Here is a 25,093-nt window from a genome sequence, read left to right on the forward strand (position 1 = left end):
GAAAGCTGCCAAGATGCCAACTCAAGAGGAGGCATCTGAGTATTTCTTGAAGACTAAACAAGAGCAACTTGGTTACTTGATTGCATCCACGCTGAGGATTGAGCAAAGTCTGGCCACCCTCACTCAGAATCAGCAGAGCCTAGAGAGAATCATGGAACAGAAGTTCTATGACTTGGATGTCAAAGTAACGGAGGTTCAGACTGCAGTGGAGCAGTTCCAGGAGGACATGCAGGAGAGGAGAGGCAGGACTACCACTCATGCCTTTGCCAGAGTGCCACGAGGCCCGAGGTCATCTGCCGTGCCAGTTGCTGACACCAGAGCCACCACTTCAGCACCAGCTACATCCTCAGTTCCACCAGCTCCAGCATCTACTTCAGCTCCAACTCCAGCGTCTACTTCAGCGTCTACCGAAGCCTTCGTCCTTGGAGTGATCCGGACTCCACGACCACCTGAAGATCAAGCCTGAGTGTCGATCTAGCACTATGCATTTTCTAGGAACTTTTTGGTAACTTGTTGCCAAAGGGGGAGAAGATGTATAGATCATAGGCTTCGAGAGAGAGAGTGTTGCTTTTCTCTCTTACTTTATTTGGTGGTTTTTCGAACTTGTTTGCTTTTGAGTGCTTGAGATACTACGTCATTATTTGTGAAACATTGATAATCATGTGTTTGATCATAAGCTACACTTAATGTTTGCTTAATGCTATTATCTTATCTATCTTATGTGATCATTCACTATTCTTGGTGATGAGTGCATGTATTTCATTCCTATCATTTTAAGCGCTCCACCAAAATGTATGTGACATGGAAGAGTAACCCATGACTCTAACTCCTTGTGCATTTGCATTCCAAAGCAAATTTTAAATATGCACAAATTTAGGGGGAGCTCTTACTTATCACATACTTCTCAAAGCGACGATATATTTCATACTTATTATCATTTGTCGAAGCTTTGATCTATATGTTGTCATCAATTACCAAAAAGGGAGAGATTGAAAGTGCAACTATCCCTAGGTGGTTTTGGTAATTCATAACAACATATAGCTCATTGAGCTAATGCTATTTCAAGATAATTATTTCAGGAAAGCTCAATGATTGGCATGGCATGGATGTGAAAGTGGAACCCTCAAAATGCTAAGGACAAAGGATTGGCTCAAGCTCAAAAGCTCAAGACTCTTCATTTTATATTTTAGTGATCCAAGATCACATTGAGTCTTTAGGAAAAGCCAATACTATCAAGGAGGGATGAGGTGTTGCTTAATGAGCCTCTTGCTTCATGTGCTTAGTGATATGCTCCAAAAACCTCAACTACTTTCCCATATCCACATATGACCTAAACCCTAAGCCAAACTCGGTCCTACCGATTCTTCCTATCCGGCGCCACCGAGTTTTCATTTGTCATAAGCCACTGCCAAACCCTAACAATTCGGTCCTACCGATAGGGATCTCGGTCTCACCGAGATGGGGTTGCAAACTCTCTGTTTCCCTTTCGTAACTTTTCGGTCTCACCGAAAGAGCGAATCGGTCCCACCGAGATTGCAATGTAAATTCAGTGTTGATTCGGTCCCACCGAGACAGATTGCAATATAGGTTTTCATTTTCGGTCCGACCGAGTTTGTTGATTCTGTCCCACCGAGATTGGAAAACTGTGTGTAACGGTTGGATTTTGTGTGGAGGCTATATATACCCCTCCACCTCCTCTTCATTCGTGGAGAGAGCCATCAGAACACACACACCATTCCAACTCATATGTTCTGAGAGAGAACCACCTACTCATGTGTTGAGACCAAGATATTCCATTCCTACCATATGAATCTTGATCTCTAGCCTTCCCAAGTTGCTTTCCACTCAAATCTTCTTTCCACCAAATCCAAATCCTATGAGAGAGAGTTGAGTGTTGGGGAGACTATCATTTGAAGCACAAGAGCAAGGAGTTCATTACCTACACACCATTTGTTACTTCTTGGAGAGTGGTGTCTCCTAGATTGGCTAGGTGTCCCTTGGGAGCCTCCGACAAGATTGTGGAGTTGAACCAAGGAGTTTGTAAGGGCAAGGAGATCGCCTACTTCGTGAAGATCTACCGCTAGTGAGGCAAGTCCTGTGTGGGCGATGGCCATGGTGGGATAGACAAGGTTGCTTCTTCGTGGACCCTTTGTGGGTGGTTGCTTCTTCGTGGACTCTTCGTGGGTGGAGCCCTGTGTGGACTTGCGCAACCGTTACCCTTGGGTGGAGCCCTGTGTGGACTCGCGCAACCGTTACCCTTTGTGGGTTGAAGTCTCCATCAACGTGGATGTAGGATAGCACCACCTATCCGAACCACGGGAAAAACATCCGTATCTCCAATTGCGTTTGAATTCTCCAAACCCTTCCCTTTACATTCTTGCAAGTTGCATGCTTTACTTTCCGCTGCCTATATACTCTTTGCATGCTTGCTTGAATTATGTGATGATTGCTTGACTTGTCCTAAATTAGCTAAAATCTGCCAAGAACTAAAATTGGGAAAAGGTTAAGTTTTTATTTGGTCAAGTAGTCTAATCACCCCCCTCTAGACATACTTTCGATCCTACAGGAGTGCGCGACCTCCTGCCGTTCACCAGACGGGGGAGCTTGTGGCGGCTGCCAGATCAGAGATGGGATGGGTTAGGGAAATCAATTTGCATCGGTTTTAAGGTTGGACGAAGAGGGCGAATGTAAGAGGAAACGAAACACTACGTTTCTTTTAGGTAGTATAGAGAAGTAGAGATACTCCTGCTGCAAATGACGGAAATGCCCCCGAACAGCTGCCGCGCACCGCCATCCCCTCTGCATCGACGGCCACCAACCAGCTCCCCTTCCTCCTCTCACCTCCCCAGCAGATCACGCGGCGAGGGAACGAAGCCCACCACCGACAAACTCCTCCTTCTCTTCCAGCTTCCCCTCCTCCGGCGCCGGTCCTGCGGCGGCAATGGGGATGGTGCGGGCGGCGTGGTTTCTGCTCCTGTTGGCGTTGCTCGCGGCGGCGGACGCAAGGAGGCAGAAGGGCGGCGAGACGGCCTGCGACAAGGGGTGGGAGTGCAGCGGCAGCAGGTTCTGCTGCAACGAGACCATCACCGACTACTTCAAGGCCTACCAGTTCGAGGAGCTCTTCGCCAAGCGCAACAACTCCCTCGCCCACGCCGCCGGCTTCTGGGACTACAAGGCCTTCATCACCGCCGCGGCCCTCTACGAGCCTCGTGGGTTCGGCACCACCGGCGGCAGGGAGATGAGCATGAAGGAGGTCGCCGCCTTCCTCGGCCACGTCGGCGCCAAGACCTCGTGTACGCTTCTCTCTGCTCCTCATTCTAATTCACCTTGATGTGCCTTCCGGGATATAGAGAAATAGACATCTGCCAGTAACAATTTTAACTATAGGCTTCATGAATTTCAAGCCAGGGTTAAACGATGTGTGGGCTTTCCGGATGCAACGACATGTGAGTTAGGTAGTACAGTATTTAGTTTCCATTGGGATAGTGTTTCATCAGCATGGTTCCTACCTAGATTTGAAACTTGACATCTGCAAAGCATCGTTAGTAGTATAATTATTGCCCATCAAGTTTTAATTTGTATAATTCTGTACAACTGACTAGAGATCTTCAGAAGATTCATTCTACTAATTGCCTTACATGTTCACTGGGAGTGTAACACATCATATAGTTTCAAATGTATGAGAAACCTAAAGGTGATAATCAGGAGTGCAATCTCATATTACTGGATGGTTACTCCCACAGGTGGATATAGTCTAGCTGACGGTGGTTCATTGGCTTGGGGTCTTTGCTACAACCATGAAATGAGCCCAAGCCAGAGCTACTGTGACGACAGCAACGAATTATACCGTTGTGCTGAAGGAGTTGAGTACTATGGTCGAGGCGCCCTTCCTGTTTACTGGTCAGTCTGATATGTTCTTCTGTCAGTTGTTGTTAATTAGGAACCGGTTGGGTTTAGCTGTTGATTTTGAATCTTCTTGTTAATGATCCTCAGGAACTACAACTATGGTATCGTGGGTAAGGGTATCAAGCAGGATCTGTTGAACCACCCAGAGTTATTGGAACAAAATGCCACTCTAGCATTTGAAGCAGCGATCTGGAGGTGGATGACTCCAATGAAGAGGAAGCAGCCATCAGCCCATGATGCCTTTGTTGGCAACTGGAAACCAACCAAGAAAGACACTTTGTCCAAGAGGTATCCTGGCTTCGGTGCGACAATGAACATTTTGTATGGTGATGCCATCTGTGGTAAAGGGTCCATTGATAATATGAATGGCATTATATCCCACTATCAACATTATCTTGATTTGATGGGAGTTGGTGCTCAGCACTCTGGAGATAACTTGGATTGTGCCGACCAAGTGCCATTCAATCCATCATCAAAGAGTCCCGACTCATAACCAAGTTGCATGTCAGATCCATGTATATTCCCCCTGTACATTTGAGGTGCAGCTATCTTGCATCCGCAACGATAGAAGTATTGTGTGCAATTCTATATGATAGTACTCCCTCCGTTTTTATTTAGTCCGCATATTAGCTTTGGTCAAAGTCAAGCTTTGTAAACTTTGACTAAGTTTATAAACAAAAATATTAACATATACAATAAAAAATCAATACCACTAGATTCATTATTGAATGTACTTTCACATCATATAGATTTGTTATGGTAAATGTTTATATATTTTTCTATAAATTTGGTCAAACTTTGCAAAGTTTGACTTCGGTCAAACCTAATATGCAGACTAAATAAAAACGGAGGGAGTATTTATTAGTAGCTCTGAGGACGACTGTTGCATTTGTGTAGTCTGTAACCTATTTATGTAAGCCCGTAACCTTCTCTCATTTTGTGTTTTTGCCATGTATATTACAGCAGAGAACTCGCATTTGAACACATGATGACTTCCTTGTAAATTATATTACTTCTGTTACTAAAGGTAATTGATAATTCGTGGCCCTTTGCTTTTATAAGTTCACTACTGCTTTGCTCCTGTCATGGATGTTCTTTCAGCAAAAACCTGCCATTGCTATCTTGTTCTGTGAAAATGACTGCTGGGCAGCAATGATGATTTTTAAATCGATCTGAGTGGAGAGATCTTGCCTTGGTTTGTTTTCTGAGTTCTGTGGACCACAGTTTTTTTTTTGGCATTTTCTCTATTTTGGGGTGATTTTGTGATGTTAATTTTCAGAGGCGGAAACATTGACCATACTTTGTTATGGTATAAACAGACATATGGGAGCATGCATGAAAAAAAAAGATATCACGGCGAACATAAAACACAGTCAACACCTCAAATCTATTGTGAATTCACAGAGATAACAAGCGTGGGAGTTCAAAGGCATATTCTTACAGCACTACAGATGGATGGATATTTACCACTGAAGCGGCTTATCCAAGTGCCTTCCTGGGGACCGTCTGCTGGGAACCACACAGACCTGGATAACCAGGTGTAGATAGGCTGACTAGTGAGCTGTGTCTTTTTCCTCTTCCATTTCAGGGCACCAGCAACCATTACCGGCATTCAAACAAGGCAAGCAGGAAGGGGATGGAGCTCACCAACATCCCCCATCTTGCCTCCTCCTCCAGCTTCTTCTTCTCCAGCTGCCGGTAATGTTTGCATCGCCTCTCATGCCGACCATGGACGGCGAATAACATGTGGATATTGTGGTGCCACAGGAGTAGAAGAAGAACAGGGAGGGCTGTGATAACAGCGCTTGCTGCTGGTAGTAGGTGCAGTGCTGATTCTGCATGCCCAGAGCCCATTGAACAGCAAAATATAGACAACCTTTCAGGTGTGGCGCATTTCATGGCTAATTTTTCGCAGTAAATAGTACTCCCTCCGTAAACTAATATAAGAGCGTTTAGATCACTATTTTAGTGTTCTAAACACTCTTATATTAGTTTACAGAGGGAGTAGCACTGTAATGTCAAGAACATCGACGCATTGCTGATTTTTTGTTGCCTTGGGGAATCTGTACAAAGAGAACGTAGCTGATAATGAGTATACTTCCCACCTAGAGTTTGAGGATTGAGACTAGTTTTGAGGGGTTAGCTAGTTGCTACAGCTGAACATTTTTCACTTGCCTCTATTTTCCTCTATTCTCTCACACAATAAACTTGTATTGCGATCCAACCATTTGACAGAACAAATACTCCCTCTGTAACTTAATATAAGACATTTTTTGACACAACGATAGTGCCAAAAAATGTCTTATATTAAGTTACGGAGGGAGTATATAGCAAGACCAAGAATTTTCTTCCAGTCTGCTAATATATTGTTGGCCAATTAAATTTTCTTTGCGTACATTGGCCTCAGGTCCTGCAAATACCCAATGTTATAGAAGGCGAGATTTTGCTGCTGTTGCTCTGCTCCCTTTTCTACTTCCTCATGTTGATATGGCGAGTGCGTAAGTACACTATTCAGCCACTATTACATTCCTATGTTGTACTTAATTCTCATACCTATGAGATAGAGTTCCTATCAATCTAATGCCATTAACCTACATTTAATGCGAGCATTTTCTTTATGGTCAATTTGTTGAACTGTACAATCATAGACTAGAATCGAGTATAGGAAGTGGATCATAGGCAATCAAGTATGAGTATGACCTAGAATATTGATTTGCAGAAAAGAGTAACCTACTCAAAGTTGTTTCTTGTTCTTTAAACATCCCTATGAACTTTGAGGTAGTTGTTTCTTGATCTTTAAACATCATCACCGTGATGATCTCAAAGAAGTTCCCTAATTAGGATTGACTTTGTAGAGCTGACTCATATGATGGATCAATTATTCAAAACGGTGTGAGGAATGTCTTATCCAAGGTGAAAGCAGCTGGCGTGCTTCGTTTGGTTTTCCATGATGCAGGGACTTTTGACATTAGTGACAAATCAGGTTAGATATTATTTGTATGTTATCAAAGTTTAATAACAGAGCAAGGTTTGCATGTGTTTAAAAGGTTAATGATCTAGAATTGGGAATTCAAATATGCTGAGGTTGAAGATATCTAAAAAATGATTGTTGCAAAGTAGAAAACACTAGAGAAACATTGATGATTGATGACAATATCTTGCAGGTGGCATGAATGGCTCCATAATCTATGAAGCTGACAGACCTGAAAATGCAGGACTTAGTAAATCCTTAAAGGTTCTTTTCCTCTTCAGAAAGTACCTTTACAACACATCTTTCTTCTTTGCTTGTTGTCATGGATAGTGCCATATCCTACCAAGGAACACCTAACTTGACATATCTGTTGATTGCTTTAAAACCAACCAGATACTACGAAAAGCAAAAGAAGGGATCGACCAGGTTCAGCAAGGTATGTGCTTTACACATGTGTTCTGTATTTAACTTAACTTTATCTGTATCCTGGAGTCAACCTTTTACTGTCTCTCTATAGTGTCATGGGCGGACTTGATCGCAGTGGCTGGTGCTGAAGCAGTTGCACTCTGTGGAGGGCCTGAAATTCCCATAAGATTAGGCCGTTTAGATTCCAGGTGCATCATAGTGGCCTGTCATTTTACAAATTCCTTGCAGCATTAACCAAACTTTTAGCTATTCCAGAGGCGTTCCTATTTAGTGCTTGTCATTATTCTTCTGAACTAACGCATTTCTCATGTAGTACTGCTGATCCGACCGGTAAACTTCCTGAAGAAACATTGGATGTTGTGGCCTTGAAAACATCATTTCGCAAAAAGGGCTTTTCGTGAGTCTTGCTTTTGTTCAACAACCTCTGTGAATTTCCGTTATCTATTTTGTATATTACCGAATGAAACTTAGCTCCAGTGGCCAAAATTGTATATCTGTATATGATTTTCCCTAGAATTCTGCCAAGGATTCCATAAAGCAGCCAGTGTCCATCCATGTCTGCTTGGCAGGACACAGGAGATGGTCGTTTTATCTGGAGCTCACACAATTGGGGGTAAAGGATTCGGGAATCCAAATGCTTTTGATAACGCCTATTTCAAAGTACTCCTTGAGAAGCCACGGCCGACTTCATGTGAGTGATTGCGATATTACCATCATTCCCTTTAATACCCCTTAACTTGTAAATGTACTTATGTGGTGTTCATGTGTGAAGCTGGCATGCCGATAGGGCTGCCCACGGACTGGGCACTCACTGAAGATGATGAATGCTTAAGGTATTCTATTGAAATAGACAGTCGGCTTTTCTTAACAATACATATCCATATTAGGGTTCATTCGACAAAGTTATGATCATCTTAGAGCCAGATGATTTGGCTTGCTTCAAGTTAGCCAGATAAGCTGGCTTACATGAATGGTAAAACTCAGAATAGTTCTAGGGGTGGTCCTAGTTTATAACATGCTGTAGATCACTCACAATCTTCTAAACACCATTTGCTTTCCTTACAAAAAACACCATTTGCTTGCCCAATCTCTCATTTTTAAAATACAAGCACCAATGAATGAACATAGTTGCCATCTGACTGAACTTTTGGTGACAAGCTAAGCAGCCTAAGCGACCTAAAAAACGTTAAGTAACCTACGCCAAATGGATCTTAGCCATTTTCCTTGCATATTTACGTCAGGTGACCGGCCCACTGACATCAGAGACACTAAACTGCTTGCAGGTGGATAAATATCTACGCGGAGGACCAGGATAAATTTTTCGCCGACTTCAGAGATGCATACACCAAGCTTGTAAATAGCGGAGCCTCGTGGAGAGCAGCTTAGTTAGAATTACTAAGTCTTTTTTTTTGTCTATTTCAAAAAAAAAGTCTTTTTTTTGTCAATAAGGAGGTGTCACCCCTGGTTCCCGGCCTCTGAATCTATTGATGCACAAAGCAAGTGTAAGATTCGTGGAAATTTTGTCTGCTCATTCCCTGTATATTGCTTTGGCTCGTTTGGAGCTCAGAAAATTTGTACAGAAAATAAACTACAGTTTGTCTGGTTCATGCACGGATCGACCTAGCGTTCTATTGCTGGGGCGGAAAACAAACTACAGTTTGTTTGGTCCGTTTTGTTGACATGAATAGATTTGCGCTATTCCAGACTGAACAATGTGGTAAGGGGTACGAGAGGAAGGAAGTGGTTAAAGTTGCGGTAATGCTATTAAGATGATGTTCGTTTGGCAGGGATGACAAATCAAACATTTTTTTATGGCAGTTTATATTGTCGCGGGGATGGAAAATTTAGTTTGCAAGCACGGCAAATCCTGACAAATAACTGAATTGAAGAAGATTTGCCATGCTTGTCTAAGCTTGTCATTCTCAGCCAACATAAATTGCAATGCAAATTTTACCGCAATTGCCATGCTTCCCAGCTGACGTTGGATGGTTAAGCCGGTCCTAAAGTTATGCTTAGAATAATGTATATGTACGGAATTGCAGTGCCAAAATCCCGCTCAAATTTATCTGGAAAATTTCCGGTTCTGACGGGCGGACATGAGCCGGTACGAAGGTGACAGCAGAGCATGTGAGGAACCACACACTGACGTCCATGTGTACGACGGCTACGAGTGATTAGCGCAGAGACGAGTTCGATGCAGGCGCAGAAACGATAAGCTCCATCAGTGGCTGGCTCCGCTTGGCCCTGAGCCCTCTGTCACTCCATGAGTCCATGTCGATGAACAGGTAAAGCCGCTGCGTCCTAGAAGATCCAGGCGATGGGATGAGGCCCACCGCAGCAGCAGCCAAGCCCTCCTTCCTCCTCGCCAGACACCAACCATTCCCGTTCCCGGAATCATCAAGGGCAGCAGCAGCAACCGATCCATGCAAGCCGCCCAAGAAGTCGAGGCGCGCTGGCCGGTCATGGCGAGCCGCGTCGGCAGGCAGCGATGAGCGCGGCCAGTCCGTGTCGACGGTGGCGACGACGCCGTCGGGGAGGCGGGCCCGGCTGTCGGCGCGGCGGCGGGAGAGCATCAGGCTCCTGGACGTGCTGCCGGGCCAGGGCGGCATCGGCGAGTTCCTGCGGCACCCCGCCGGCGTGGAGTCCCTGCTCAACACCCGGGCGCTGCAGAGCTTCGCGCCGGTGGAGCCGGAGTCGGAGTCGGGCCCGGCCGGCGCTTTCAGGTGCACGCTGCACCCCATGGGCTTCCTCGGCTTCCAGGTCGCCCCGGTCCTGGACCTCCGCGTCACCCCGACCGGCGACGACTGCACCGTCGAGATGCTCTCCTGCAGGGTAGGAGTACTTGCTAACATACACACGCTTGATTCCATGGACCTACCTATTCTCCCTGTGATACATACAGCTGAAATGATCTTTTCAATTTGCCTTTGGTGACAGTTTGAGGGTTCGGACTCGATCGAGCAGCAGAATGAGCTCTTTTCAGGTCACCAATCCATGCTCAGTCACATTCTTCACAAGCATTTTTATTTATCTCTGTCAATGGTGGAATAGTTGCATCAGTTATTCAGTTAGTTTATTATGTTCTACTCATAATTTGACACTTGCAACATTTGATATCTCTGCCCAATAGATAGTGTCATCACCATGATCAGTTAGTTTTAAATTTATTTTTTGGGAGATGCAATGTGCCTGAGCTGGAGTGTTGGATGTTGGCAGCGGTTATGACGAACCGAATAACATGGGGAGACAATGGTGATCAGGAGCCATGCTTGGACATCGATGTCAATCTGGAGGTCACACTGGAGGTAATATGTCATTCAGTTAGTGATGTAGTATAGCACCTGCTAGATGAGAATGGGATCACAATCTCACTAGCTTGCATCACAAAATTCACACTGACGCATGGTACTAGGATGATATGTTTAGTTGAATATTACCATCATCCCAGCTCTTAGGGATGAGTAGATGGCAAGGGTTTCCTACAAGACGAACCCTCAAGTTCCTCATATGTCGATTTTCAGGTGTACACGAAGCCATTCAGCTTGCTCCCGCTGTCGGCAGTGGAGAAACCAGGCAACCTGTAAGGCCCTGCATTCCTTAGAAGTTCCTGCACTTCAGAACAATAACTTCCTGATGCTTACAAAGTGGCAAGAAACTAGCTTTCGAAAGGATCGGTGCGCCCATCGAGATGCTTGACCGCCTAATGCACGCCTCAATTTACGCCGTTTTTCCAATTGTCATGAAACTGAATTTTACCTGTTTCAAAGAAGAAGAAAACTGAATTTGACGGGTGTCACTTTTTTGAGTTAAGTAACATTGGCATCCACTGTATGTTTGTTTGGCAGGCTGATGCAAGGGCTGCTTGACAGGCTTGTCCCGATGCTGGGTGAGCAGCTGCTGAGGGACTACCACTCCTGGGTTCAGCAGCAGGCCCAGTCTTCGCATGAGCGAGCGACTGCCCAAAGTCTGAAAAAAACACTACCTACCTAGCAGATTCCTGGGATTCATGGCCGGGTCGGCTTTCATCAAATCCACCTGGCAGCAGCACCAAGAAAGAATCACGAGGACGCGGCATGAGTTAATTTGTCGATGCTTGCATGATATAAGAAAGAATCGTTTACTGTACATCCCATCCTAACCTTTGAGAGAAATCATTCGAATTTCGAAAAGGTTGTGCCTAGCTAACTTTTGACCCATGTACCACACATCTACTAGAAAACTCGTGCTGCACATTAGCATGATGTTGAAGGTTCTGGTTGTTGTTATTGCATCAGTCTCAATGTAATACTAGTAGATGTTACATTACACATGTTCAAACAGCATGAGGTTTTCCCTCAAGAAATTGCAGTGGTTGAAACTTCTCTAGTACAGTGACAACTTTAACAGTTCCAGACATATTTTCTGGGACAGTTTTCAAACATGTTCTGGGATATCTTCCGTATTATTCTGAATCACAATACACCCGAAGCAATACAAAGATTTCGATCTATCGACAGGCAAACCATACACAACAACAAATCAAGCCATTTTCAGATGACATGTACAACCATAATATAATAAAAAATCTGTGGTAAAGATCATCATCATTGTTTGCCCTGTACATTCCTTCACAAAAACTATATCCATCAGGGCTTCAAGGTATAAGAGCTTGCCTGTACAGCTCATCCTTGCCATCGGTAGGCGAGTTCCCAATGGGCATCGCTCTGTTAGGCAGCACCGTCTCTGCAGAGCTCAAAACACGCGCTGCATTCCGGTACCACGGCTGCAAATGAGGGTCAAGGGAAGGCGAGTGTGGCAGCATCACGGAGCCCCAGTCTCTCTGCCCTACCTGCGGCTCACGTATTCTTCGTCGCACCAGAAGCCCAGCCACATCTTCCCTTCTGATCTCCGTCATTGTCCGTGTGATTGCCATGCATAAGAGGAGCACAAAGACTGCATCCTCTTTGGGTAAGAACTCCATTGCGAGTAGTTTCCAGTTTAGCAGTGCGGTTGCTCTGCCATCAGGATAGTCTGGTGATGTACGGACTAGGGTGATGTACTGCTCTTCCTCATTGTGGTTATTTGATGTGCTGTCCTTCTTCACGCTGTAACTCAATCTCCTCCCTACAAGCAGCCTTGCCTGCTAATACAGTTTATCGCGGTGTGGTTAGAAGGTATTACAAAATGGCACTGGAAAGTCCATCAAGTACTATATCAGTAGCGAACTGAACTTCCACTTACATGTGTGGTGCAAGTCATATGCCATCTATCACAGCTGAATCTAGCTAGTCTAAGATGAAAAATATATATTTTATGGAACAAAAATAGCTACACGTCTGCATTAAATAGAAAACATGACCAAATATGGTTGATCAGTCAAATGACATGTATTTACTCAAAAAGAAAAGTTAGATGGATCTGTTGTACATACAGACAACTCACATATGTTGCATTTCTGAAAGCAACAACAAAGATGGAGTGCTGTAATCCTTTTTGCCTGGTAACTGATTTACTAATAAATCAACTAATATAGAATGTCCATACCACCAGAGCTTTCAGCAATGAACACCAAATGCAGGACAGTTATGTCACCTCAAGATTATCTATACTAACTCCAATTCCAGACAAAAAAATGCATCAAGGAATCGAGCGAAAGAAACTTATGGGACCATACCTCTTCTTCTGAAGTCTCATTTTGTAGCTGAAAGTTGAGGTCATCTCCCAACCACACTGTCAGTACATCTCCAGTTGAAAAACGCCAAACCACCTTATTCTCCTGTTGATATTTCGTTGGCGTTGCTGTGCCAACCACCTTTTCTGCATCACAAAGGGAAACAGCTAGGCTCTTCTCAAGACAAGGTATAATACTGACATCAAGCAGCTATTCAGTGTAATGAAGTTACCCGGAGCATAACCAACGGAAGTTGCACTTGCAATGTAGGACCATGAGCCTTCTCGGACCTCAATGATCCTATCTTCCCATTTCACTGCCATGGGAGTTTCAGGTCCTCTCCGCCAAATCCCTCTGCCTATTCTACACATGTTGCAATTGAATTCAGCACAATTGTATTGAGATATAACAGTAAGTGTCGTTCCCCCTTAGCATAAGCTTAGTAACATAACCACTCAACAGCAGATTGTAACTTCATATAAAAGCAAAGGGTTAACTTTGGACTGCGTGGCGTATTTTGTTAGAAAATTCACCAAAAACTTGTAAAGGGGTGTGGTATGTGCCACATGATGTTAAGCTATAGATTCTGAAACACAAATACATATAGATTCTGAACAATACCTCAGCCTAACAACGAAACATTCTTTCCCACCATAATCAAGTACTGTACGGGTCAGCCACCGTCCTTCCTGCGGACGGTAACTTCTCATGCGCAATATGACATCAGAAACCATTGCTCCACCATCATCAGTGACTCTGTCAGGTACGCACTTCAATAAGTACGGTGCCTGAATTGGAGGGGTAATCGATGCCATCACCCTAATCCTGGCATCGAGCTCCTCTGTAAGCATAAGTGATTTCTCATGCAGCATATCGTTCCATGAGAATGATATATTCTTGAGGATTTTGCTGTTCCTGAAGCACCCACCCATGCTGCGCCTTACCTCAATGGTGAGACCTCGGGTTGCAAATTCACAATACATATGCCACATTTTCTGCCAGTTTTTGCAGGATAAATTGGAGACTGACTTGTCGAGCTTTAATGATCTGTAACACCTCTGTGCTCGCAAACGCAGAAATTCCTTGCTAATGTGCTCACTGTCAAATTCTCCTTTCAGGAACACACATACCTGTTATCAAGAATCAATGATATGATTGTCAACATACAAATAGGTACATACTTAACATCTCTACTATCTAAAAAAGACGTAAGGGCATCTCCAACGCCGACCATCAAACCTCCCTCCGGACCGCGGAAGCCATCCAACATGGTCCTGTATCGGTCCGCGGCGCGGTCCGGACGTACTTTCTCCTGCAAACCGGGGACAAAAGCGCGCGCGGGGGGGCTTTGCTTTGCGGGAGTCTGAACCGCTGGCACGCCCGCTTCTGACCGCCTTGGCCCACCAAAAAAACACCCTCCCTCGCGTGCGCTTCCCGCCCGAAGCGGTCAGCGCCGCTCCAGAGTGTCCTTATGCTACCCGCCATTGCTATATAAACCGCTGCCCCGGCCATAGCCACAGTCATCCGCCTCCGATCCCTCTTCGCACGACTCCCACCATAGATTCCTCCCCCGCCAAAGCTCTTTGGGACGGGCTGACACCGGGAAGAAGGAGATGGCCGCCATTGTTGCCGGCTGGCTAGCCGGCAGGCAGCCGGAGGACGACGACGTCCCAATGGAGGACGCGACCGACGACGAGCCGGCGCCACCCTCGCTGGTGCACTGCACCATGACCATCGGCGAGACCCGTGCCCATTACACATGGTGCTGGAGGAGCAGGCGGACGCCGCCTACAACCGCCACCTCCTCTAGGAGCACCTGCAAGCGGAGGAGCGGCCCGGCGGTCGCGCCGGACACCAGACCTGGTGGAGCAGGAGGCGCTGCTCGAGTCCTACCGCTCGACCCGCGAGATCCGCCTCGTCCACAGGCGATACCGCCAGCAGGTGGCGGTGGTGGAGGAAGCCTACAAGGAGGGCGACGAGGCGGGCGAGGCGGTGTTCGACAAGACCGACGAGGAGGAGGACATCGGTGAGGCCGCGCCCCGCCGCCACGACCACGAAGCCGGCACGTCCGCGGGCGCCGCCGTCAGCAAGGAAGAGTAGTGCCTGGTAGGTCTCCGCCGCTCGGGTCCCAGGAAGGCCACTGCTCCTCTCCCGGCGACGCCAAGCTTGGTGCGCTCAACATCGGCAGCCAATTAGCCGCTTGGCGGCGACATGGAGGCGGACAACTTCACTTCCCGGGTCTCCGGAGGCGGAGCTGGAGAGCGTCGAGGCGGAGCTAAAGAAGGCGAAGCTTCAGTTCTCGGGGCTCATGGCCGAAACACGGGGAATGGGCGCCGGCGACCTTTTAGATTAGGTATTAATTATACCTCTAGAGCCGGACTAGCACCGCTTAGTTGATGTAAATGTAATGAAATCTTTCATGTTTATATGAAATCCGGTCGTATTTGCATGAATTTCGTCCGGTTGGTTCGAACTGTTGTCAAAATGTATGCGGCTACGGTTGGATAGCGGCCTCCCGCATTCGTGTCTACGGACGGATGCAGGAGGAAATTTGCGAGTTGCCGTTGGAGATGCCCTAAGGTTCCCTATTTCACTGACCAGTGTTTCGGTCCTCACCTTTGTCCAACAGCCACTACGTACGTCATCTCCCCTCCCCACAACCGCCTACAACCGCCACCTCCTCTAGGAGCACCTGCAGGCGGAGGAGCGGCTCGCCGCCGGGAGGGCGGTTGCGCCAGACACTGGACCTGGTGGAGCAGGAGACGCTGCTCGAGTTCTACCGCTCGACCCGCGAGATCCGCCTCGCCCGCAGGCAGTACCGCCAGTGGGTGGCGGAGGTGGAGGAAGCCTACAAGGAGGGCGACGAGGAGGGCAAGGCGGTGTTCGGGAAGACCGACGAGGAGGAAGAGGACATCGGTGCGGCCGCACCCTGCCGCCACGACCACGAAGCCGGCATGTACGCGGGCGTCGCCGGCAGCGAGGAAGAGTAGTGCCCGGTAGGTCTCCGCCGCTTGGCTCCCAGGAAGGCCACTGCCCCTCTCCCAACAACGCCAAGCTTGGTGGGCTCAACATCGGCAGCCAATTAGCCGCTTGGCGGCGACGTGGAGGCGAACAACTTCACTTCCCAGATCTCCGAAGGCGGAGTTGGAGAGCGCTGAGGCGGAGCTAGAGAAGGCGAAGCTTCAGTTCTCGGGGCTCATGGCCGGACACGGGGAACGGGCGTCGGCAACCTTTTAGATTAGGTATTAATTATACCTCTAGAGCCGGACTAGCACCGCTTAGTTGATGTAAATGTAATGAAATCTGTCATGCTTATATGAAATCCGGCCGTATTTGCATGAATTTTGTCCAGTTGGTTCAAACTGTTGTCAAAATGTATGCAGCTACGGTTGGATGGCGGCCTCCCGCATTCGTGTCCGCGGACGGATGCGGGAGGAAATTTGCGGGTTTCCGTTGGAGATGCCCTAAGGTTCCCTATTTCACTGACCAGTGTTTCGCTCCTCACCTTTGTCCAACAGCCACTACGTACGTCATCCCCCCCCCCCACTCCTGCCACCCTCTCTTCGTTTTGATTTTTCTACTCTGGTTTTCCCCACATATTTTTGTTGAAAACCACGCGCATGTTATTGGTTTACCATATAAAACCCTGTCTTTTTTGGCAAGTCAATAAATGTTGATTTTTTTAAGGAAGTGCTGATTCAATTGGCAGCTAAAGTCCATTTTTTGGTATGTAATCACGGTAATTGCGTACAAATTATTTGTGGCCCCGTTGCAACGCACGGGCAATTATCTAGTAAAACCAAAAAAGTCATAGTTGTGAGCTTTCCTTTGTGTATCCAATAATGAGTTTAGATAATAACTTAATTTACCTTATTTTGTCGTGCATCATGGGTCAATTCTCTACTTTTCAATATTCAGTGGGAAAGTGGTGGGGGATGCCCGCACAGCGAACTCGGTTGGCACTAAATGAGTAAATGTTCCTGTTTCAAGTTCATGCCTTCTAGGTACGATATTATTTCTAAGAACTTTCAGTGGAAGTACAAATAGATATGTGTGCCTAATTTTTTTCGAATACCTATCAGCTGCAAATACTAATGAGTAGGTGCAGATAAGCTCATTACCTCAATAACGGTGCAAACTTTAGCTTTTTGTTCTTCCAAGGATAGAACAGAAGCACACAAGAATTAACATTTTACTTGCAGTTATATTGTTGGACTCTTGTGATCGGATAATTAAATGACTGAATTATATTGATATAAAAATCCACGGCATATTTTACGACATGATGACCACATTAATATTTGCAGGTCTACCAACTACATTCACTACTTAACAGATTCAATATAGGTAATCTTGCATCTTGGGCTTGTTGTCTTGAAGTGCCCATAATGTGGAATAAACCATTTGCTTTTTTGACAAATGTTTTGTTAATATTTGCCATAGTATGATGGCTTGTGGACATCATGCCTGGCAGATCCCCAAGTTCTCAGTTCTTTACCAATCCAAGACATAAGGAAATGCCAAAGCAGATGGAATTTTTGTGAAGAAGAATCGAATGGAATTAAGTAGCCAAGTAGAAATTGGTTTTTACTGGCCAGCCACCAAGAACACTATCAATCTAGCTAATATGAAGCTGTATCACAAGTTCTTCATAAAGTTAAAATATGATTGGACAGCCTAAGAAATACCTCCATAAGAAATCTAGGTTGCAACCCCTTGTACAGCCGGTTGGTGTCCTCTTCTGATGCTGCAGCCTGCCAATGGAACGCCTCCCTTGCTGTGCCAACTGCTGCCGCATCAACCTCTGAACCAGACAGATCGTATGGCTCATCATATGCCTCCTCCCACAAGATCCTTGTCCTCTCCACCGTCTCCTCACTGGCCACCTCCCCATAACTGACCACCATTTTCATAACCTTGTCCTTGATAGACACCAGTGTCATGTCTGTTGCATAGCTCGCCGGAAAACTCTGCCAAGGATACATAACAACTGTATAAGCTGTATATATACAGAGGGTAACAAAGCATTCAGTTGCTACTTTGCTTAACAGCTTAAATGGATTGGCAAGTCGTCACTACACATACCTGATGAGCAAGCCACATCAGTAATATGTCCAGGCTAGGCACGAGCCGAGTGTCTTCTCTGGTTGTGCACACACCCTTTCTGATGAGGTCAAGGAAACACGTGTAACGCCGTCTCGCAGCGACATGGTAGACACCTTCTGAGACAAAGGGTGAGGCAAAGTGGTCTGCTAGGCCAGCGTATGTTTGAACCATCATGAAAATTTCGCTATTAGCACTGTCGTTCTCAATGCCATTTGAATTATTTCCATCAAATTCATTGTTATCAAGGTCAAACGGCTCCAATGGGTAGCGCGCGGCCCAGATGTCCCGACAACAGTCAGCGGCATGCTCCTCATTCTCAGCATCAAGTATTGATGGTCGATCGATGAGGCGTCCAAACCTTGATGCACAGTATGCGACATAGCTCTCCTGGGAACAGAAGAATCCACTTGAAATCGCACACTTTGTCAGAAAATTTTAAAGGCTCAAATATAAGTAGATCCTAAAGTTTAGTGATTGTTTTGAGAAAAATGAAGTACAGCCAGGGGATCATTTTGAAAATACAAATTCTGTTAAGAACAAGCAAGGCAATCTTGTATTCCTAAATTGTGACTGTAACTATTTAGGCTACGTTGACCTGGCCGTCAGTAAAATAACCTCCAGAAAAATGAGCAAGTCATGAAGACGTGACGCAACCAGTAAAAGAAAACATGGCGGCAAGAAGGCTCACATGGTGGAAGCAGTGGCAGAGCCAGACGAGGTGCACGTCGGGCGGGGGCAGCAGCATCGCCGCCTCCTCTCCTCCTCCACCCGCCGCATCGGCGGCGAGCGGCAGCCACATCTCCTCGTACCTCCGCACGGACAGCGGCCCCACGTTTCCTCGGGCGGACGCGGAGCGAAGGAACGCGAGGAGGCGGCGCGCGGCGGCGGCGAGGTCGACCGAGAAGAAGGCGGCGGGATAGCCCGCCTGCCCGCGGGGACCAGGGGACGAGGAGGGCATGGTGCCCTCCGGCGGCGCCTCTGCTGCGGAGGGCATTCGCCTTGTTGTCATCGGTGAGAATATTTTTTGTTGTCACTTGCGAAAGTGCAGAGAGTGGTTGGTCAAAAGGGGCATGTGCCGACTGATGGATGATTCATGGCGCATGATTAGGATGGGGCGGGCCGAACAAACGATTTCTATAAACAATTTCTTTTGAAGGAATCTGATCTTTGGGATATTTTTATGTAAGATGTTTTTTAGGCCAGTACAAATTTCATAAGAAAATTTTCATCCACTCCAACAATCTCTTGTCTGGACAGAGTTTCTCTCCCACTTCACACCTCAGAACACACTCTTTTTATAGAAAAAGATGCTTTCTCATCTTCTTACCTCTTGTCTAGAATTTTACGTTTTTTCAGTGTGATGTTGTCCGTTATTGTTTTTTTAATACACTACAATCGTTGAAGCTAGTTACATGCACATACCTATGACCGCATGGTCATACATTCTATCCCTATAAGAATATCTCTAACGACAACCTGTAAATTTCCTCTTGCACTCGTCCATGAATAAAGGGATCAGTTCACGTACACGGATGCAGGAGGCCGTTGCCAATGTTGCCCGCATACATTTCAAACACTTTTTCAACAAACCGAATGAAATTCATGCAACACGGTGCATTTTATACAAAGCTGGCGATATTCATGCAAGCACGATGAATTTTCATTAGATTTCGAACATTCAGAAAAATAAACGACCCGGCCCTAAACCTATCCTATGGCAGCAGTGCTCGGTGTCCAAGTCTATTTCGTCCTCCATGCGCCGTCTCTTGGGAGGTCTTGATGTCGCTCTCCTCGCGAGGTCGGGGCCCTCGCGAGGGTCTTCACTTAGAAGCCTTGCAGCTGGGCCGTACCAGGCGTCGAGGGAGCCACGTCGTGGGCCACAGGCAAGCAGATGTGGGTACCCTCGATCCTAGAACGCCGACAATCTTATAATGCTATCGTCGTTCTAAGCAAAATAAGATGCATAAAGGATAAACATCACATGCAATCAAAATATGTGACATGATATGGTCATCATTATCTTGTGTTTTTTATCTCCATCTCCAAAGCATCGTCATGATCTCCATCGTCACCGGCTCGACACCTTGATCTGCATCATTGCGTCGGGGTCGTCTCGCCAACTATTGCTTCTACAACTATTGCTAACGCATAGCGATAAAGTAAAGCAATTACATGGCGCTTGCATTTCATACAATAATTAAAAGACAACCCTAAGGCTCCTGCCGGTTGTCGATATTACAAAACATGATCATTGTCGGTGTCAAAACCGGCGGATCTCGGGTAGGGGGTCCCAAACTGTGCGTCTAGGATCGATGGTAACAGGAGACGGGGGACACGATGTTTACCCAGGTTCGGGCCCTCTCTATGGAGGTAATACCCTACTTCCTGCTTGATTGATCTTGATGAATATGAGTATTACAAGAGTTGCTCTACCACGAGATCGTAATGGCTAAACCCTATAAATCTAGCCTATGAATATGATAATGAGTATATGTGGTGTCCTTTCCGGACTATCCCCTTCGGTTTATATAGACACCGAGGGGATCTAGGGTTTACATGGAGTCGGTTACATAAGAAGGAATCTTCGGTCGCCAAGCTTGCCTTCCACGGCAAATAGAGTCCGATCCGGACACGGTGCAGTCTTCGGCCTTCATGTCTTCACGACCCATCAGTCCGGCCCATGGATAACAGGCCGGACGTCTGAGGACCCCTTAGTCCAGGACTCCCTCAGTAGCCCCTGAACTTGGCTTTCAATGACAAGGAGTCCGGCGTGCAGATTGTCTTCAAAATTGCAAGGCGGGTTCCCCTTCACTCATCCCCACGCAATCTATTCAGGCATTGATCCAATGTCGCCTCCTTGGCTTCCGTGCGTTTGAATAATCTTCGTCCTCCACGTGTCGAGTGAATGTGGAAAGTGAAGGAAATATGCCCTAGAGGCAATAATAAAGTTATTATTTATTTCCTTATTTCATGATAAATGTTTATTATTCATGCTAGAATTGTATTAACCGGAAACATAATACATGTGTGAATACATAGACAAACAAAGTGTCACTAGTATGCCTCTACTTTACTAGCTCGTTGATCGAAGATGGTTATGTTTCCTAGCCATAGACATGAGTTGTCATTTGATTAACGGGATCACATCATTAGGAGAATGATGTGATTGACATGACCCATTCCATTAGTTTAGCACCCGATCGTTTAGTATGTTGCTATTGCTTTCTTCATGACTTATACATGTTCCTATGACTATGAGATTATGCAACTCCCGTTTGCCGGAGGAACACTTTGTGTGCTACCAAACGTCACAACGTAACTGGGTGATTATAAAGGAGCTCTATAGGTGTCTCCAAAGGTACATGTTGGGTTGGCGTATTTCGAGATTAGGATTTGTCACTCCGATTGTCGGAGAGGTATCTCTGGGCCCTCTCGGTAATGCACATCACATAAGCCTTGCAAGCATTGCAACTAATGAGTTAGTTGCGAGATGATGTATTATGAAACGAGTAAAGAGACTTGCCGGCAATGAGATTGAACTAGGTATTGAGATACCGACGATCGAATCTCGGGCAAGTAACATACCGATGACAAAGGGAACAAAGTATGTTGTTATGCGGTCTGACCGATAAAGATCTTCATAGAATATGTGGGAGCCAATATGAGAATCCAGGTTCCGCTATTGGTTATTGATCGGAGACATGTCTCGGTCATGTCTACATTGTTCTCGAACCCGTAGGGTCAGCACGCTTAACGTTATGATGACAGTTTCATTATGAGTTTATATATTTTGATGTACCAAAGTTTGTTTGGAGTCCCGGATATGATCACGGACATGACAAGGAGTCTCGAAATGGTCGATACATAAAGATTGGTATATTGGACGGCTATATTCGGACACCGGAAGTGTTCCGGGTGATTTCGGAGAAAACCGGAGTGCCGGAGGGTTACCGGAACCCTCCGGGAGAAGTAATGGGCCTCATGGGCCCTAGTGGAGAGAGAGAGGGGCGGCCAGGGTGGGCCGCGCGCCCCCTCCCCCTCTGGTCCGAATTGGACTAGGAGAGGGGGGGGCGCCCCCCTTTCCTTCTCCCTCTCCCCCTTCCTTTCCCCCTCCTAGTAGGAGTAGGAAAGAGGGGAGTCCTACTCCTACTAGGAGGAGGACTCCTCCTCCTTGGCGCGCCCTAGGGCCGGCCGGCCTCCCCCCCTTGATCCTTTATATACGGGGGCGGGGGGCACCTCTAGACACACAAGTTGATCTTCGTGATCGTTCTCTTAGCCGTGTGCGGTGCCCCCCTCCACCATAATCCTCGATAATATTGTAGCGGTGCTTAGGCGAAGCCCTACGACGGTAGAACATCAAGATAGTCACCACGCCGTCGTGCTGACGGAACTCTTCCCCGACACTTTGCTGGATCGGAGTCCGGGGATCGTCATCGAGCTGAACGTGTGCTAGAACTCGGAGGTGTCGTAGTTTCGGTGCTTAATCGGTCGGGCCGTGAAGACGTACGACTACATCAACCGCGTTGTGCTAACACTTCCGCTTTCGGTCTACGAGGGTACGTAGACAACACTCCCCCCTCTCGTTGCTATGCATCACCATGATCTTGCGTGTGCGTAGGAAATTTTTGAAATTACTACGTTCCCCAACAGTGGCATCCGAGCCTAGGTTTTATGCGTTGATGTTGTGCACGAGTAGAACACAAGTGAGTTGTGGGCGATATAAGTCATACTGCTTACCAGCATGTCATACTTTGGTTCGGCGGTATTGTTGGATGAAGCGGCCCGGACCGACATTACGCGTACGCTTACGCGAGACTGGTTCTACCGACGTGCTTTGCACACAGGTGGCTGGCGGGTGTCAGTTTCTCCAACTTTAGTTGAACCGAGTGTGGCTACGCCCGGTCCTTGCGAAGGTTAAAACAGCACCAACTTGACAAACTATCGTTGTGGTTTTTATGCGTAGGTAAGGACGGTTCTTGCTAAGCCCGTAGCAGCCACGTAAAATTTGCAACAACAAAGTAGAGGACATCTAACTTGTTTTTGCAGGGCATGTTGTGATGTGATATGGTCAAGATGTGATGAGTTATAAGTTTTTGTATAAGATGATCATGTTTTGTTAAAGTTATCGGCAACTGGCAAAAGCCTTATGGTCGTCTCTTTATTGCATAAGATGCAAGCGCCAAATAATTTCTTTACTTTATCGCTATGCGATAGCAATAGTTGCAAGAGCAATAGTTGGCGAGACGTCCACGTGACGACACATTGATATAGATTAAGATGATGAAGATCATGGTGTGATGCCAGTGACGATAGAGATCATGATAGTACTTTGGAGATGGAGATCAAAGGCGCAAGATGATGATGGCCATATCATGTCACATATTTTGATTGCATACGATGTTTATCTTTTTATACATCTTATTTTGCTTAGTTTGACGGTAGCATTTTAAGATGATCTCTCACTAATTATCAAGAAGTGTTCTCCCTGAGTATGCACCGTTGCGAAAGTTCTTCGTGCTGAGACACCACGTGATGATCGGGTGTGATAGGCTCTACGTTCAAATACAACGGGTGCAAAACAGTTGCACACGCGGAATACTCAGGTTAAACTTGACGAGCCTAGCATATACAGATATGGCCTCAGAACACAAAGACCGAAAGGTCGAACGTGAATCATATAGTAGATATGATCAACATAGTGATGTTCACCATTGAAAACTACTCCATCTCACGTGATGATCGGACATGGTTTAGTTGATTTGGATCACGTGATCACTTAGATGACTAGAGAGATGTCTGTCTAAGTGTGAGTTCTTAAGTAATATGATTAATTGAACTTAAATTTATCATGAACTTAGTCCTGGTAGTATTTTGCAAATTATGTTGTAGATCAATAGCTCACGTTGTTGCTTCCCTGTGTTTATTTTGATATGTTCCTAGAGAAAATTGTGTTGAAAGATGTTAGTAGCAATGATGCAGATTGGATCCGTAATCTGAGGTTTATCCTCATTGCTGCATAGAAGAATTATGTCCTTGATGCACCGCTAGGTGACAGACCTATTGCAGGAGCAGATGCAGACGTTATGAACGTTTGGCTAGCTCAATATGATGACTACTTGATAGTTTAGTGCACCTTGCTTAACGGCTTAGAATCGGGACTTCAAAGACGTTTTGAACGTCATGGACCATATGAGATGTTCCAGGAGTTAAAGTTAATATTTCAAGCAAATACCCGAGTTGAGAGATATGAAGTCTCCAACAAGTTCTATAGCTAAAAGATGGAGGAGAATCGCTCAACTAGTGAGCATGTGCTCAGATTGTCTGGGTACTACAATCGCTTGAATCAAGTGGGAGTTAATCTTCCAGATAAGATAGTGATTGACAGAATTCTCTAGTCACCATCACCAAGTTATTAGAACTTCGTGATGAACTATAGTATGCAAGGGATGACAAAAACGACTCCCAAGCTTTTCATGATGATGAAATCGATGGAGGTAGAAATAAGAAAGAGCATCAAGTGTTGATGGTTGACAAGATCACTAGTTTCAGGAAAAGGGCAAAGGGAAAAAAAGGGAACTTCAAGAAGAACAGCAAGCAAGTTGCTGCTCAAGTGAAGAAGCCCAAGTCTGGTCCTAAGCCTGAGACTAAGTACTTCTACTGCAAAGGGACTGGTCACTGGAAGCGGAACTACCCCAAGTGATTGGCGGATAAGAAGGATGGCAAAGTGAACATAAGTATATTGATATACATGTTATTGATGTGTACTTTACTAGTGTTTATAGCAACCCCTCGGTATTTGATACTAGTTCAGTTGCTAAGATTAGTAACTCGAAACGGGAGTTGCAGAATAAACAGAGACTAGTTAAGGGTGAAGTGACGATGTGTGTTGGAAGTGGTTCCAAGATTGATATGATCATCATCGCACACTCCCTATACTTTCGGGATTAGTGTTGAACCTAATAAGTGTTATTTGGTGTTTGCGTTGAGCATGAATATGTTTTGATCATGTTTATTGTAATACAGTTATTCATTTA

The 25,093-nt window shown here is 46.0% G+C and overlaps 4 protein-coding genes across 10 annotated transcripts; 3 read left to right on the forward strand and 1 right to left on the reverse strand.

The window, feature by feature from the left end:
* The first annotated feature begins 2,753 nt into the window (after nt 1–2,753).
* Nucleotides 2,754–5,324, forward strand: LOC147959212 (chitinase-like protein 1). Of its 4 annotated transcripts, none has more exons than XM_087534469.1 (4): nt 2,754–3,293; nt 3,744–3,900; nt 3,994–4,194; nt 5,226–5,324. In XM_087534469.1, exons 1-4 carry the CDS (start codon nt 2,942–2,944, stop codon nt 5,314–5,316), a joined length of 801 nt encoding a protein of 266 aa, XP_087390595.1. In that variant the 5' UTR covers nt 2,754–2,941; the 3' UTR covers nt 5,317–5,324. The 4 variants fall into 4 exon arrangements, with proteins under 4 accessions (XP_087390595.1, XP_087390596.1, XP_087390597.1 ...); XM_087534470.1 differs by lacking the exon at nt 5,226–5,324 and adding an exon at nt 4,870–4,967 and having other exon boundaries at nt 2,755–3,293; XM_087534471.1 differs by lacking the exon at nt 5,226–5,324 and adding an exon at nt 4,873–4,967 and having other exon boundaries at nt 2,755–3,293.
* A 62-nt stretch (nt 5,325–5,386) lies between these two features.
* On the forward strand, nt 5,387–8,910 carry APX6 (ascorbate peroxidase 6). The gene is made up of 11 exons (XM_087534467.1): nt 5,387–5,604; nt 5,674–5,789; nt 6,314–6,404; nt 6,762–6,889; nt 7,071–7,141; nt 7,271–7,313; nt 7,395–7,491; nt 7,617–7,700; nt 7,873–7,994; nt 8,076–8,136; nt 8,587–8,910. Exons 1-11 carry the CDS (start codon nt 5,543–5,545, stop codon nt 8,687–8,689), a joined length of 978 nt encoding a protein of 325 aa, XP_087390593.1. The 5' UTR covers nt 5,387–5,542; the 3' UTR covers nt 8,690–8,910.
* Nucleotides 8,911–9,476: 566 nt separating this feature from the next.
* On the forward strand, nt 9,477–11,671 carry LOC125523972 (DUF1997 family protein, putative (DUF1997)). 2 transcript variants are annotated; one of them, XM_048689048.2, is made up of 5 exons: nt 9,481–10,135; nt 10,241–10,286; nt 10,520–10,608; nt 10,825–10,883; nt 11,149–11,671. In XM_048689048.2, the coding sequence occupies exons 1-5, from the start codon at nt 9,626–9,628 to the stop codon at nt 11,291–11,293; spliced, it is 849 nt and encodes a 282-aa protein (XP_048545005.1). In that variant the 5' UTR covers nt 9,481–9,625; the 3' UTR covers nt 11,294–11,671. The 2 variants fall into 2 exon arrangements, with proteins under 2 accessions (XP_087390598.1, XP_048545005.1); XM_087534472.1 differs by lacking the exon at nt 11,149–11,671 and having other exon boundaries at nt 9,477–10,135; nt 10,825–10,887.
* Nucleotides 11,672–11,712: 41 nt separating this feature from the next.
* Nucleotides 11,713–19,121, reverse strand: LOC125523971 (enolase (DUF1399)). Of its 3 annotated transcripts, none has more exons than XM_048689042.2 (7): nt 18,748–19,121; nt 18,039–18,446; nt 17,642–17,923; nt 13,575–14,083; nt 13,186–13,316; nt 12,957–13,099; nt 11,713–12,425 (listed from the first exon to the last, which is right to left on the reverse strand). In XM_048689042.2, exons 1-7 carry the CDS (start codon nt 19,066–19,068, stop codon nt 11,937–11,939), a joined length of 2,283 nt encoding a protein of 760 aa, XP_048544999.1. In that variant the 5' UTR covers nt 19,069–19,121; the 3' UTR covers nt 11,713–11,936. The 3 variants fall into 3 exon arrangements, with proteins under 3 accessions (XP_048544999.1, XP_048545001.1, XP_087390592.1); XM_048689044.2 differs by having other exon boundaries at nt 11,713–12,422; nt 18,748–19,118; XM_087534466.1 differs by having other exon boundaries at nt 18,039–18,465; nt 18,748–19,108.
* Between the last annotated feature and the right edge of the window lie 5,972 nt (nt 19,122–25,093).

Source organism: Triticum urartu, chromosome 7A (assembly GCF_056163025.1).
Source record: "Triticum urartu cultivar PI428250 chromosome 7A, HENAU_Tu73, whole genome shotgun sequence".
NCBI classification, from domain to species: domain Eukaryota; kingdom Viridiplantae; phylum Streptophyta; class Magnoliopsida; order Poales; family Poaceae; genus Triticum; species Triticum urartu.